Raw genomic sequence first — 15,708 nt, 5'->3', positions numbered from 1 at the left:
ATTAACATTAAGTTCCTCTTCATCTTCCTCGATCGTTCGTCTCCTAATGAACAAGTTTGAGAGATATATATGTAACTGGTGATTAGTTATCAAGTTTCAGAGATAGGTAATTGGTGATATATATGCACAGAACTGCTAAGCCAATGCAACATATCAATAATATAGTACAAAGTACGAAAATGTCTCATTAAACAAACATCATAAACATATCAATAATATAGTACAAAGTACGAAAATGTCTCATATTGAACATCCCTTAAACAAACATCATAAACATATCAATAATATAGTACAAATTACGAAAATGTCTCATATTAAACATCATAAACATATCTCTTTTTAAGTTTTAGTAAGAAACATTTAGACAACTCCAAAATTCATAGTAGTTAGGGACAGATCCAACTAGATGAGACCTCTCGACCTTTGCATGGATCTCTACTCCAATCCTATCCAACGCAATGATTGCACACCAAAACCCTCTATTACCATCGATCATGCTACCACCCGGTGGTCCACCCCACAGAAATCCGAGTTTTCCATTGCAATCCACCATTCCAACCATGACATACAATTCACTAAGCGTACCAAAACCTTTAACCTCTCTCCATACCTTATCTTTAGAGTCAAACCACATTATCCCACGATTAATGTCATAAAAATAGATCACACTGTTTATCACACACAATGCACCTCTCCTCCAAAATTCTACTTCAGTTACCATCTTAAAAGTCTCACATCTACCATCTTTTGTATCGTAGATGATGTGATTCCCATCTGTAAAACTCATCATACCATAAACCTTCCCTTCCAGGGCCACAGCTTCGGTCACACTCATCCTTCTATTTCCGTATGGTCCAATGTCCCAAATTTGAGAATTTGTGTCGAAAACCTCCAATTGGATTTCGTCTTGACGGCACCCTCCCATTACGTATAGTTTCTCGTCAACTACTGCCACGCCTGGTGAACTGCGAGCTTGTTTCATTCGAGGACCCTCACACAACTGGCCGGACCAGGAATCGAAGATCCATAGGCCCGACGAGGGATCTAAAGTGGATCCTCCAACAAAGTAGATCTTGTAACCTATCGACACGGATGAAGTACACAGCATCTCTTGAGAAAGAACCTCAACTGAGTTGAGAGTGATCCCACTTGTTTTCTTCTCGTTTGGGTTCAAAGTGAACCAATGATATTTCTTGTTAACAATCTTATGAGATTCCAAGAAGGAGAAATAAAAGATGAGATTATCTCTGCTCACTAAGGAGATCGCATCTCTGCAAGCTCAGGAGAACGCACAAGGGAACGGAAGCGTTTGGAAACACAAGAGATGGTTGGGTAGTAGCGTCTAGAGACACGAGCTAAGCAGTTCAAAACTATATCATTAGGTAATGATGAAAACGAGGAAGAAGAAGATTGATCATCGGTGGGTAAGGCTGTGGCGGAAGACGACACAGTCTCGCACGGCTTAGGGTTACCACTGATGAAGCTAAGAGCTCGTCTACATGGGAGGAGAAAAAAGCCAAGTAAACCAGTTAAGAGTCTACTTACAAATGATGATAACGACGCTCGATGAGTATTCTCTTGCGGTGGCTGTGGCTGTGGCTGGTTGGTGATGGAGTTGGAGGTAGATATCTCGTACGTCGGAGGCGGAGAGAAAAATGGAAGGCGAAGGAACCCTAATTAATCTGTGTTTGTATGTATATTTATATTTGATTAAAATTGAGAAATAAATAAAAGTGAAGGAGCCCATAATCCCAAATCCATATTGGATTGTAGACAACCTATTAAAAAAAAACAAAATCTGAACTTTAAAGCCCATAATAAATTAGCCTAGATATGTGATTGATACATTTCTGATACATTATTAGCGATATGGAAATAGTCACATTTAAACGATGCCGTCTAGAGTCACTTTCTGAACAACAGAGACAGCAGCCAGTGAAGTGGCTGTTGATCCACGTGGAACTCGTGGACGATACTTCTTTTATCAGCCACTAGCCGACAGTGGCCTGGCCTCATCAGGTTATGTGCTTAGACAGCGTCAGCGAGTGGATATTATAAAGATCAGGTGGACAAGGTCGTGTGTCTATCGGAAGTTTGTAAAAGCTCCGATGACTTGTCAACGGCATGCCCCGTCCCATTCCGTCGCCTTTACATCACCTTGAATAGTTATCGTGAATGCATTATAAACATCCGTCGCCTTTACATCACCTGGAATAGTTATCGTGAATGCATTATAAACATTCTTCTTTGCATAATGTAATAAGAATATATAGCATATGGCTTTTGACAGTTTATGTACAACTTAATTTTAGTTTAAGTCAAAACCATATTATTGTTTTCTTTTTTTGTCAACGTTAATATAAAAATAGTACTAGTTATGTATTTGTGAACCCTTTTGATAATAGATACAATGAAGATTTCACATCTCCATTCTTTACACTCTAAGTCTAAAGTCTAAACCCTTTAATTGATTTTAAATATAAATTATAGAAAACTCCAATTAGTTGATCATTCATTACAAATTTTATGAAATTTTCCATTGGCTGAACTTTTATTGGACCTAAAAAATTAATGATATCCTAAAATAACTATCTAAAATAGATAAATTTCGGGTTTGAAACAACAACATTATACTTATGTTTTCTTTAACTACCGAATTTTTTTCTAACAGTTATAACTAACAAATATTAACTAATTTGAAACAACAATCTGAAAATAAATAAACATACAATCAGAAAACTTTAAGTTTCAATATGAAAATAAAAAAGGACACTCATTTGTCCAACATTTTCTTCCATTTAGGGAGACAATTTTTTCAAGATTCGATGAATAGTGTTCCTGATAAATGAATCAGTTATCTACGTACGTAAAAAGTAGAACACTGTTTTATAATGTGTAATATCCATAATCTGGAATCAACATAAAACGATTTCTATAGTATATCGATTTGCGAATGTGAAGTCCGTGAATAGCAAAATCAGGGAGAATTAACGAATGAATGCAAAGGAAAAAATATATTGATTTGATTAGTAGTATTGTGTTTTCTCAGTATATCAATTTTTTTTAAATACAATTTCAAATAAATAAAAGAAATAATAAGATGTTAAAAATAAAGTAAAAAAAACACATATTAAAAATTTGTTGACAGCCTCTTTTGCTATTTCTTTTATTAAACCTAATTAACACCAAAAATTGTCACTGTGTTTAAAAGAAAATTAAAAAGTGTTGTTCACTTTTCTTTGTTATAAACAAATACAAAAAGTATGAGAAACGTTACATCAATGAGGGGACACGTATCCACCAAAAATTAACGTAAGGAGGCATCGTAGACTTTTCCTCCTCCGCCTCCTTTACCTAGAACCAGACCGTCGATATCGACACCGACACGTGTCAGTTAAACACACACACAGCCACACGGATCCATTGGCTTGTTCGGTGTTAGCCTCCGGTCTCTCTCTAATTCTCCTCATTCCTTCCTCTCTCTCTCTTCCCCAAAAATATTGGGCGCAAAATCTCTCTCTTTCTCTCTCTCTCTGTCTCCAACGAAGAAGAAAGCGAAAAGTCTTCTCTTTTTTTCTTAAAAAAAAAAAAAAAAAAATTAATAATTTGAAAAACCCTAACACGAGTCCGCCGTCTTTGGTTCGAAGAATCTGGGGATTGATTTAATCGTTCTGAACCTGCTTCCTTTGATGTCAATTTCTCCGGTGAGTTTCGATTTTTGTCGGTTCTGATTTTGTGTTCTTTTTTTCCAAAATCAATAATAGCTTTCTGAATTTTTTTGCGTTAATCGCTCGCTGTTCATCAACCATTTATGGTAACTAAAATTTGAAAGCTTTTGATTCACTTCTTTGGAAACTTTTTGTTTTCATTTTGGAAACTTATGCTACGTTTATTTGTTTTTCTTCTCTCTAGAGCCTTTTTCTCTTTTCTGGACCATTCACCACCAATCGTGTCTGATGAGTTCTTGAAGAGCCGAGTCACAAAGTTGAATCCTTTTCTCAATGTTATATGGCTGAAGACAGTCTACGGGTTGGTATGATTCCTTCTTCTGGTTTGGCTGTTTTACTCAATGGTGATGATGCTATAGATCATCATAATTCGTCGAAAGCTCGTATTGTTCCGCATTTTGATTATTCTGGTCACCGGCCTTTAGAACGGACTATCGAATTCTTGTTTGGTCTACCAGAAAAGTCTGTTGGTCCCTTGGATGGTCAAGTAGACTGTAGCTTGATTAGAGCCGTTATTAAGAATCAGTTCTCCAAGCTTCACGGTGAGTTGGATGTTGTTTCAGCTAGTCAGAGAGAAGGAATCAGTGTAGTTCATCATGGTGTTGGACCTCCCGTTGTTGGCTTAGAGGAGTATAGCATTTGTGGTGATATCAGGATTGTTAAACCGCCTCTTTTTTTGGAGAGCTTAGCACTCTTCAGCAGCGCCAGGGCTAATGCTTGTATCTGGAAAGGAAAATGGATGTATGAAGTTGCCTTAGACACTTCGGGAATTCTACAAATTGGATGGGCAACACTTGCTTGTCCTTTCACAGACCAGAAAGGTGTGGGTGATGCTGATGATTCTTATGCTTTTGATGGTAGAAGGGTAAGCAAATGGAACAAGGAAGCTGAACCTTACGGGCAATCATGGGTAGCTGGGGATGTCATTGGTTGCTGCATAGATTTGAATGTTGATGAGATATCCTTCTACAGGAATGGTGTCTGCCTTGGGGCTGCATTTACTGGTATCAGAAAACTTGGACCTGGATTCGGGTATTACCCTGCTATTTCTCTCTCCCAAGGTGAGAGATGCGAGTTAAATTTTGGTGCTTACCCGTTTAAGTACCCTGTTAAAGGTTTCCAACCTCTTCAAGAAGCCCCACCTCGAAGTTCTTTTGCAACAGAACTGCTACGATGCTTCTCAAGACTTCTTGATAGGCCGGACCGCTCGTTGGCTGATACATTAAGTAGACTGAGGAGGTTTGCCTCGGTCGAAGAACTGTTTTGCCCTGTTTCCCGTGCCATATGTGATGAGTTCTTCTACATACTTGAGCAAGACCCTTTGTTGCCCGAGTACTTAGGACGGGGTGCATTTCTGTCATTCCTCTTGGAGATTTTCAGAACTCAAGCACCCCATGATTGTTTAAGTTTAGACAGAGTTCTAGATGTACTTCTTGAGTTCCCACAATCTCATTTGATCTTTGAGCATCTAGTAAACGCTCTTGCTTGTGGCTGCAAAACAGCGACGTTGATTCTTACCGAATGTCCATACTCAGGGCCGTACCCTTATCTTGCTCTGGCTTGCCATTTGTTAAAACGGGAAGAATTGATGGTACAATGGTGGAGATCTTTGCAATTCGAGTTTTTGTTTGAAGGTTTCTTGTCATGCAGGAATTCCAACAAACATGACTTACAGCAGTTAATGCCTGTTGTTTGGTGGCCTGGATCCTCTGAAAATATATCCTATGAGACTAGCATGGGATTTACGGTCTCTGCTCTCTCTGAAGCCATTAACAAGGTATAGAATATATCTGACTGGTTTTTGTTTGTTCTAAAGTTATCGCAGGCATAACTCTCCTCTGAATATAGTTTGAAATCTGATATTACGAGGATTGATTAAATAATCTTTTCTTTTTGAATTCAGATTGAGGAGAAGCAGAGGAATCTCTGTCTCTTGGTCATACAATTCATACCACCCGTATCACCACCCCAGCTTCCTGGTTCCGCATTTAGGGGGTTCCTTCAGAACCTTTTATTAAAGAACAGAGGCGCAGACAGGAATCTGGCCCCTTCTGGAGTTACACGCGATTCGGTTCTTGTCTCTCTGTTCTCAGTTATACTCCATTTTTTGTCGGAAGGTTTCACAATGCTGAAGAGTAGTGAAGCCGCTCATCACAATATTGGTTTTCTTCACAGAGGTGGTCAGCAGAAGTTTCCATTGAGTTTGTTTCTTAAGAATGATCCACATCGAGCTGATATCACTAGGCTTGGCGGCCTGTTTAGTCATATATCAAAGTCTTACCCCACAGATGATCAAGAAGAAGAAGTAATGCGGTGGGAAGAAGGTTGTATGGATGATGAAAAGAATAGAGTAACTCACGCTACTGAGCAGAAGCCATGCTGTTGCTTAGCCTATGATACTGATCTTACTAATTCCTTGAAGGGTCGAGGAAAAAATACTGCTAAAAGTTCTCGTGGTCAATGCAGCTCCATTCCTGAGAGATCCTCTCATGTTGCTGCAGAATGTAGTGCTGCAAGTTTCAGTGAAGAAATAGAGGACAAACCTAGCACAAGTAATCAGTCTGACCCTGACTTTGGTTATCGTCCAGTAAGATTTTCTCGAACTGCACTACAAGAGAGTACAATCTCATCTGCTATACTAAGCGAAGAAGAACTATTGGATGCTCTATTGCTATTATACCATATTGCTGTCGCTCCAAATTTTAAGCAGGCAAGTTTAGTTGTTTTTCCCTCTTGTTTATATTCAGTTTTACTGTTCGTATGATACATGACGCAACCCGAATAAGATTGATAGGCTGATAGGTTTTCCATTTACTTAGGCATCGTATTACATGTCTCACCAATCGCAATCAATATCACTTCTAGAAGAAACGGATAAGCAGATAAGAGAACGGGCTTCAAGTGACCAATTAAAGCGCTTAAAGGAAGCTCGCAACAACTACAAGGAAGACGTGATGGATTGTGTTAGACATTCCGCATGGTAAGTTTCACTTTAACCCATGGATTGTGTCAACTTCAAAAGGAGGGTGTACTGAAGAGGTTTAAACTATTGTGAGGAAATGTTACAATGCTTATATCTGTAGATTTTGTCTTTATTCATTCTGAATCTTTTGTTCAGGTTCCGCATCTCATTGTTCTCTCGTTGGAAGCAAAGAGGAATGTATGCATTGTGCATGTGGGTTGTACAGCTACTTTTGGTTTTCAGCAAAATGGATTCTGTATTCGTTTACATTCCAGAGTACTACTTTGAATCTTTGGTAAATAGCTTTTTCCCATTTCCAGTACTTTTGGATAGAAATGAACTAGTTTCAATTTTTCTTTGATCAAAACTGTGAGATGTTCCAACAACTTATTCTGCTCCGTTATCTCTGTTTTTCCAGTAAAATTTTTAAGTTACAATCTTTTTGATAATTTCCTCAGGTAGACTGTTTCCATGTGCTTCGCAAGAGCGATCCTCCGTTTGTCCCATCAACGATATTTATCAAACAAGGACTTTCATCATTTGTATGCCTAAATCTCTTATCACAGATTCTTTTTTGTCTTTTTGTTTTTTCTCATGGCTGAGTTTAGTTAATTAGCTTTAGGTCAGTTGGACAACGGCTCTAACATAGTCATTCCAACTTATTGGGTTTCCAGATCACTTTTGTAGTTACTCACTTCAACGATTCGAGGATATCGAACACAGATCTTAGAGATCTACTTCTTCAGTCAATATCCGTCCTGGTACAGTACAAGGAGTACTTAGAAGCTTTTGAGAACAACGAGGCAGCTACCCGACACATGCCTGCAGCTCTACTTTCAGCGTTTGACAACAGGTCTTGGATCCCTGTCACAAATATATTTCTTCGTCTTTGCAAAGGTTCTGGGTTTAGTTCTTTAAAGAACGGGGAGTCTTCGTTTTCATCTACTGTTTTCCAGGTTGGTTAGGTTATTTAACTTTGTTTCTATCTGATCCTCAGCCTACATATTGGATTTTGATTTTATTTTTTGTCTAGGCACTTCTACGAGATGCTTGTGTCAATGATGGTGAATTACTCTCTACTTTTCTTAACCGACTATTCAACACACTGAGCTGGACCATCACTGAATTTTCTGTCTCGGTTAGAGAAATGCAAGAAAAGTGTCAGGTCAGGTTATAAGCTTGGATCCCTTTCATTGATTAAGTTTCATAGTAATTGTTTACTTCCCTCTGAATGATTGTGTTGCTTGATCTGCTATACCCTTGCAAGTATTTGTAGTCTTATACGTGCTTTTCTTTAACCAGTTTTTGATTCGTCTTGTCTTTATGTAGGTAGTGGCGTTTCAGCAAAGGAAATGTTGTGTGATATTCGAGATTTCAAGCAATCTCGCAAGGGTCTTAGAGTTCTGCACTCACGCAATACCGCAGGCATTTCTTTCTGGGACTGACACGAATCTTCGTAGGCTCACTGAGTTGATTCTCTTCATCTTGAATCACATGACCTCAGCAGTAGATGACGAGTTCTTTGATTTGTAAGTTAGTTAAAATATCTCAAACAGCTCTAAAATTGATGAAAAAGCGCTCATTTTAAATTCATATGTTTTCTACTGGTTTTGAGCTTAATCAGGTCACTTAGACGGCAAGGCCAACCTTCAGAGAAAATTAGCCGAGGCATCTTATTAGCTCCTTTGGTTGGTATAATCTTGAATCTCTTGGAGGCTAGTGAAGACTCAAAACAGAAGCAACAACATGATGTAATTGGTCTTTTTGCAAGCATGGAGTGCCCCGATACAGTCTATTATGGGTTTCAATATCTCTTGGAATATAACTGGGTACGTAAGCTCTTGAATCTAGTTTTTGCGCATTTGCTTCTCTTACTGACACAGCTTTTCATTTCAGGACGGTTGTGTAAGCGGGGATGATGCCTATGTAAAAAAACTTGGACAACTTGAGAATTTCTTGAGCCATCTCATAGACAGGGCTCCGTCGCAAGAACCTGAAAGAAAAGAAGAGTCATTCAACAAAGACACGACGGATATAGAAGACAACACTTGCTGTATCTGCTACGCGGGCGAGGCTAACGCCATGATTGCTCCGTGTTCACATCGATCATGTTATGGCTGCATAACTAGGCATCTTCTCAATTGTCAGAGATGTTTTTTCTGCAATGATACAGTTATTGACGTTATAAGAGATAACGAAGAATAAGACGATGATGATTCTGAAGCTCAGGGTAGTTGCAGTTGGAGGTTGTTGATTGATGTAGTAGACACAGAAGGAAAGATATTTAGGTGGGAACCAAAGGAAGAAGGATTATAAATTTACAGATTTATAGGATTAATAATAAGGAACAGAACAAAAACAAAGGTCTGTGATAATTTTGTAGGATATGGTCTTGTGGTCTCTAGGCCTCTACTCTGTTTTTTCATTGTATATATGAGAATGAAATGGAAATGGTTTAAAGGCGCTCTGTTTCGTCGCTTGGTTTCTTACTGTTTTTTTAACAGTGTTTTAAATTCCAGGCCGATTTGGTGGGGGTAAATGTGGCCGTTAATACTTTGAAAATCCAAATTAGGATTCATTAAACTAAAAAAGAAATCTAAGAATCTGAAAAACATATTCTGCAAAGATAGCAACTTCAAAGTCTACTAAACTTCTGTTGAATCAAATCGATTAGTGATTGAAAGGAGTTTGCAGTTGCAGTCTAGTTTTATTAGTTACTCCATATGTTTCATTTAATTAGATGTTCAATCAGTTTTTGTTTATTTAGTATATTTTGATTGTTATTGGAGATGTGATTTGTAAATCTATATAGAATTGTAAACAATGAAAATCAAAACATATGGATTTTGAAATAACATGTTTTATCCTTGGATTTGAATCCTTCTATTTTATACTTTCAAATCCATGTAAATCCATTTAAAACATAATGTGGATTTCGAAATCCAAAAACAAATCATTAAATGAATAACATGGAATTTTAAAAAGTATTTGTAAATCATATAACCAATAACACAGAATTTTGATAAGTATTTTAAAATCAATGATTGAATAACACATGATTTTTGTTTGGATTTCCAAATTCATTAAAATCATAGAACCAATAACCCCACCTTAAGTCTCTCTTTTTGATTGGTTCAATTTTTATAAACTAAATATCAAAATTTTCTATATATATAGAAATAACAAATGTTTACCATTTCTTAATCTCGGTATTTTTTCACTAAAAATCTTATAAACGAGAATATAGCGAATACTGTTGAGATATTTAGGGGTTTTCTCATTTGAGTCATTGGGATAATTGTTATGAGACCATTGTGGTATTTAAGGCCTTAAGGGTATTTATAAAATTTAGAGCTATAAGTAAAACGACAAATTAGATAAGAACACCATAAGAATATATCGATATATACGATGAAACTAATCAGTAAGTCACGTATTTTAGTAGGTAATTAAACATGAAAACTATGTTACAATATTAAAGAGTTACCAATTTTGTCTTCTTTCAAATAAATAAAGCATGTAAAACATAAACTAAAAAGCAAACCACACGCAGAAAACAAAAGTTCAAGTAAAGAAATTTCAAGATCATAAGTGAGTTTTTAAACAAGAAGAAGACACACACAGAGACAGAAACCAAGTGTTTATCAGAAATCAATTGTTTTGACCAGGTCGTCCTGAGCTGTAAGGTGGTCTTGGTCTCCTTCTTAACACTCCTGTGATCCTCGCCATAAATCCTGTTTCTTCTACCTATATAATCACACATAAATACGATGTTAATTATTGCAGATACTACTACCATCAAATCCAATATAAGTAGCCACTTTCAAAATTAAGTGTGTGGTTGACCCCAAGAAAGAAAAAACACGAAGTACAACACTTATGGTTTAATCAAACAATTAGCTTCCTAAATTAACTTCTTTTTCTCCACGTTTTCCTAAACTATATATGTAATTCTAAAGCTGATGCATCTTTTTTTTATCACTTTATGTTCTTATTATATATATACTTATAACTTATAAGATAACCACGTTGATAGGGGGGGGGGGGGAAATGAGCTGACAAGATTGTGAACATAGGGAGCTTACGAGTTCATCAGTTCCTGTGTCTTCTTCTTCTACTAGTGATGGTGATGATGATGAGTGTGGTGGTATTGGTGATGAATCAAGACCAAGACACTTCAATATGGCTTGAACAACTTTGTGACAAGTAAAACATGGAGAGTTGAGAAGAGAGTAGTAATCTTCTTTTTCTTCATCTTCTCTTCTACTTCTTCTCTCTTCTTCTCCATTAACTTCCATTTTTTTTTGGTTCTTTCTTCTTCTTCTTCTGCTCAATGCATTAAGTGTTGTGTCTAGTTTGACCTCACCTGCTTCTCTGTGTTCTTACACACACCCTACCTTTCATTTATTACCCTTATAAAATATAAACTATATACATTCAGATTTTTTACATTTTTTTATTCATGACTTATGTAACGTAATTAACTTGAATCAAAAAAAAACGTACAAAAAATAATTTTAAACGAGATTAGTGTATTAGTCGGTGTATTCTAAGGATATTACTAAATAGTTGAGTTATTTTTATAAAATCATAGTTGGGTTGATCTGAATAAGATGTGTTGGCCAACGCATATATACCGTTTTGTTTCTTGCTATTGATAATTTTGCTTATGGAATTTTATTTATGTCTTTCTCTATCTACCTCTTTGGACCAGTGTTCCATTTGCAATAGAGAGTCTACTCTTGTGAAAAAACAAATGTAGTAAATGTGAGTCTTTATTATTCTCTCAGCCTTTTTGTCTTCTTTTGTTAATTAATTATATACTATAGTGTTGATTTAGATATTAGTTACTTATTCATTGGTACGTATTCTTATAAATTCTATTTTATTTGAAGTTAGAAAATTAACGTTACAACCTACAACTATTAATTACTGGTAATTTGTTTTATAAGTAGGGCTCTTGTCTTTATTCACTTGTCACTTATTGTCCCCTCGTACCAAATTCATTGATATCTACTGGTAGCTGATAATTAGTTTGATGCAAAGGATGATGCAATGTAAATTGAAACTCTACCACCTTCTAAAATGAATTGTATAGTGCTGTTACTCGGCAGCGCTTGTATACCCTGAAAGACCATTTGGAAGGCCGAATGTACTTGCTTAAACATTGCTTGACATAAATCCTCAAGCAATTAAGAAACATATCAATTCAAATACGTGTTGTTTATTTTCTTAATTCAGTTAACCGTATTTGGGTTAAATTATGGTTACAATCTTACAAGATCCTCTATGCACCACGTTGGACTTGGATATCATGTACAGAGATTACAGCCTATAACACTGGTTCATTGACCTGACCAATACAAAACGACTACAAGTCGTTACGTATATTTTTCTATTTTTGGACACTCGGTTGATTTGTTTTCACATGTTTTGAAATTAACAGATTTGCAGCTCCAGCTGCTCTTAAAATAGAACATAGAGCTGGCTGATCACACTTCATAATAGTAATAAAAAAAACAACTATATATAAACTATAATTAATGTGAACACAAAAATTTAGACCTTTTTTTCAAAACCATTCCAATTTCTCTAACAAGAAAAACAAAATTAGAAATCCTAAAAATTCAAAGGTGTATAGAAGGCAAAAAATGGCCAACAAAATCAATAACACAGTACATTAATCAATCTCTTTAAAATAGAAAGAAGATTTTCCAATAAAAAACGTCGTCGTATCCTCGTCGACGTCTCCGTCTTTGATGGGGGAGCAAAAGCCAAGGTTAAGCGGTGCTTCCTCCTCCACCGACTCAATTTCAATCCCTTCGCCGTCACCGTCCCCATCTCCATCTCCGGCGCCACGTCAGCACGTCACGTTACTCGAACCATCTCACCAAAACAAGAAAAAAAGCAAGAAAGTCTTTCGAGTATTCCGTTCCGTTTTCCGTTCATTTCCGATCATCACACCGGCGGCTTGCAAAATCCCGGTCCTCCCAGGCGGTAGCTTACCCGACCAGCACAGAAGCGGGTCTAGCGGTTCGAGAGTTACCGGAACCTTATTTGGATACCGTAAAGGCCGTGTAAGCCTCTCGATTCAAGAAAGCCCTAGATGTTTACCATCTCTCGTCGTCGAGCTAGCTATGCAAACAATGGTGCTACAAAAAGAACTTAGCGGAGGGATGGTTAGGATCGCTTTAGAGACGGAGAAACGAGCTGACAAGGAAAAGATCAAGATCATGGACGAGCCATTATGGACAATGTTTTGTAACGGTAAGAAAACGGGGTACGGTGTGAAACGTGACGCGACGGAGGAGGATCTCAACGTTATGGAGTTGTTAAGACCGGTTTCGATGGGTGCGGGAGTTTTGCCAGGGAACTCGGAGGTCGAAGGACCAGACTCGGAGATGGCTTACATGAGGGCTTACTTCGAAAGAGTCGTTGGGTCTAAAGATTCAGAGACATTTTATATGTTGAGTCCCGAAGGGAATAATGGACCCGAACTTAGTATATTCTTCGTAAGAGTATGATTTGATGTAATGTGTTCTTGATCAATCACGTACGGTTTGTGGATTGATATGTGTACGTACGTACGTATATGATCATGATGATAAATGTGTGTATATTGCTTGGGTCGTTTTTGTGGTGAGGTATATGAGGATGTATTTGGATGTTATATTATTCTTTAGGATGATTTATAAGAAAAGTGTTTCAGGTTGATCATGCGAATTAATTCACGTTTGAATTTTTTTTTATTTTTTTGTCTCTTTTATAAATCGACCAGATTTTTAGACTTTAGCTTATGGTTGATATCATTGATTAGGAATAGCGTAAACAAAAAGAATTTTAGTGAAAAATTGAACTTGACATTTTAGAATATTTTGGAGGATTCTTAAAATCTACTGTTATTTAATTGGTGATTTTAAAAAATCATCTGAAGTCCTATGTTATTGAATGTGAAATTTATAAAAATTATTTAAAATATCTTGTTATTCAATAAATGATTTATAAATCTCACTTCAAATATACTATTATTCAAAATATCACAATTTTTTTAAAAATCCTACTAAATGTCATTCTATTAGACTTTTCTAACATTTTTTAGTTCAAAAATATGAGTTACAAATCACACCTTTAAAAGTGAAACTTTGAAAGATTTTCTTTATATATAAAAAGAATCTGATTCCAATATTGCATTTTTTTATATAAAATACTTCCATCTCTGCAACTCTCTCTCTTTCTCACTTTCTCTCCTCTCTTTACTCTCAAATTCTACTCTGACGCTCTGACGCGCCGACTCTAGTGGTTGTGGGAGTAACCACCGTTCAATATGAACTACAGAGCCTCCACCGCCATCTTGAGGTGAGTGGCAACAATTTTCCATCAACCTATAAACATCTAATCAAAGCCTATAAGTCTTGCCTTCCCCCACTGTTTTACAAAACCCGATGTCTCGGCCACCTCTGCAGCGGAGCTTCCGCAAATGATGACTGTCAAAACCTTCAGATCGCCGTGAATGAGAACATGCTAAAACGCGCTGTCTTCTGGCTCCAAGAAGTTTTGCTAAAAATTTGATCATCTCATTCACCTTCACACCATTTTGTATGCTCTCGCAATTTGATTTATCTTTTTATTGTCGAGGTGTTGGGTGTAACAGTATTAGAGAAGTTATATTGAAATGATGCTAATTTGATCATCTCATTCACCTTCACACCACTTTGTATGCTCTCACAATTTGTGGTAGTGAAGGCGTGGCTCACCTCTCAGTTCGAAGCGGTGGGCAGAGAAGTCCCTAATTTCGAGTACACTCATGGAAGCATCACCCATCTGTATAATCTCGCCACCGCTTCTCAAGCCAAGTCTCAGGCTGCCAGCATTGTCGCCAAAGATTTTCGTCTAAAGGCTTCAGAGTACCGTGCTCAAGGGGCTAGGGTTAGAGAGATATTGGAGAGTGCAGGAATGTCACAAGAGAGCTTACCGTCAGATGTAGTCTCTTCAGCTCAAGTTGTTGCAAATGTTGCAAATTTGTTGAACATAAGGGACACTGAACTGAGCAGTTTCCTAGTTGCAATGGGAGACATTTCTCTGGGGAAGACTGAAGTGGAAGAGAAGAGGGCTAAGACACAGATGGAGTCCAATGTTCTTGATTATACGAGGAAAGCGATACAGAAGCTGACGTATCTAAAGAAGCTCCTTGCGGAGCTAGAAGATGATGTAGTAGTACCTAGTGAATCACTGATGGAGAATTGGAAAACAAATATGGAAGTAATGGCAATCAAGGAGGAACAATACAAGAAGAAGTATAAGGACTCTAAGATTAGATGGTTGAAACGTCAACACGATGCAAGCGAAATGTTACTCAACTACAATCCCAAGATCAGCCACAGAGAGCTGGTAGAAATGGCAGAGCATATAAAAGAATTGGAGAAGATGACTAAACCCGTTCTTGATGCTCTGAGAAGCTACCAGGACTTGCCTCCGGATATAGCTCTAGCTTCACTAGCAATCGAAGAAAAGAATAGACAGTTTGAAGCCGCGGAAAGGCGGCTAGAAGAAGTATTACAATCAGCTCTTGAGGCAAGCGATGTGTGATCGATATAAAACCCAAAAAGTATTACTAAGGTTCAAGTTTTATTCCCTTGCCGCTTTGTGAAAACTTTTATTTTGTTCATTTGTTATATTTTGAATTTAGATTATAAAAAAAGCTATAAAAATGAGTTTCGTTCAACGGTTCAAGTCATTGACTCTCAGGTTTCATCCCCACAGTGACTTTGTCTTGTTAGGATCTCAACTCTGAGAATTTTGAAGTAGGCCATTCATTACCTGTTTTCATTCAAAAATGTTGCAACTTGCATGCAAACCCCATTATGCATCAGTGTCATCCCCACAGTGACTTGTCCTGCTAGCTGATGATTGTAGGATAACAGAGCCACGTCACTATGAACTCATAAGTTCCCTTCAAACTGAATGATCTACTTTGCTGCTACTTGTGGTTATCTCAACTCAACTTGTGCTATAATGCAA

At 37.2% G+C, this 15,708-nt stretch overlaps 2 protein-coding genes and 3 pseudogenes across 5 annotated transcripts; 3 read left to right on the top strand and 2 right to left on the bottom strand.

Annotated features, from left to right (window-relative positions):
• Nucleotides 1-162: 162 nt before the first annotated feature.
• On the bottom strand, nt 163-1,859 carry LOC104704963 (F-box/kelch-repeat protein At2g22030 pseudogene; annotated as a pseudogene).
• A 1,416-nt stretch (nt 1,860-3,275) lies between these two features.
• LOC104702746 (E3 ubiquitin-protein ligase RKP) lies at nt 3,276-9,153 on the top strand. 2 transcript variants are annotated; one of them, XM_087459568.1, is made up of 11 exons: nt 3,276-3,704; nt 3,913-5,505; nt 5,632-6,438; nt 6,548-6,708; nt 6,847-6,985; nt 7,149-7,232; nt 7,365-7,646; nt 7,724-7,855; nt 8,020-8,219; nt 8,315-8,519; nt 8,587-9,153. In XM_087459568.1, the coding sequence occupies exons 2-11, from the start codon at nt 4,009-4,011 to the stop codon at nt 8,893-8,895; spliced, it is 3,816 nt and encodes a 1,271-aa protein (XP_087315694.1). In that variant the 5' UTR covers nt 3,276-3,704; nt 3,913-4,008; the 3' UTR covers nt 8,896-9,153. The 2 variants fall into 2 exon arrangements, 1 of the variants encoding a protein (XP_087315694.1); XR_015562438.1 differs by having other exon boundaries at nt 3,310-3,704; nt 7,724-7,860.
• A 955-nt stretch (nt 9,154-10,108) lies between these two features.
• On the bottom strand, nt 10,109-11,290 carry LOC104702745 (elicitor peptide 6-like). The gene is made up of 2 exons (XM_010418655.3): nt 10,776-11,290; nt 10,109-10,437 (listed from the first exon to the last, which is right to left on the bottom strand). Exons 1-2 carry the CDS (start codon nt 10,986-10,988, stop codon nt 10,342-10,344), a joined length of 309 nt encoding a protein of 102 aa, XP_010416957.2. The 5' UTR covers nt 10,989-11,290; the 3' UTR covers nt 10,109-10,341.
• Nucleotides 11,291-12,257: 967 nt separating this feature from the next.
• Nucleotides 12,258-13,402, top strand: LOC104702744 (protein MIZU-KUSSEI 1 pseudogene; annotated as a pseudogene). The gene has a single exon (XR_015560791.1). The product of XR_015560791.1 is annotated as a protein MIZU-KUSSEI 1 pseudogene (transcript).
• A 406-nt stretch (nt 13,403-13,808) lies between these two features.
• LOC104702742 (AUGMIN subunit 1 pseudogene) lies at nt 13,809-15,416 on the top strand (annotated as a pseudogene). Its single transcript, XR_015561450.1, has one exon. The product of XR_015561450.1 is annotated as an AUGMIN subunit 1 pseudogene (transcript).
• The last annotated feature ends 292 nt before the right edge of the window (nt 15,417-15,708 follow it).

The sequence above is a fragment of the Camelina sativa genome, chromosome 7 (genome assembly GCF_030686135.1).
Source record: "Camelina sativa cultivar CO46 ecotype springtype chromosome 7, ASM3068613v1".
NCBI lineage: Eukaryota > Viridiplantae > Streptophyta > Magnoliopsida > Brassicales > Brassicaceae > Camelina > Camelina sativa.
This window is presented reverse-complemented; position numbering and strand designations above follow the sequence as displayed.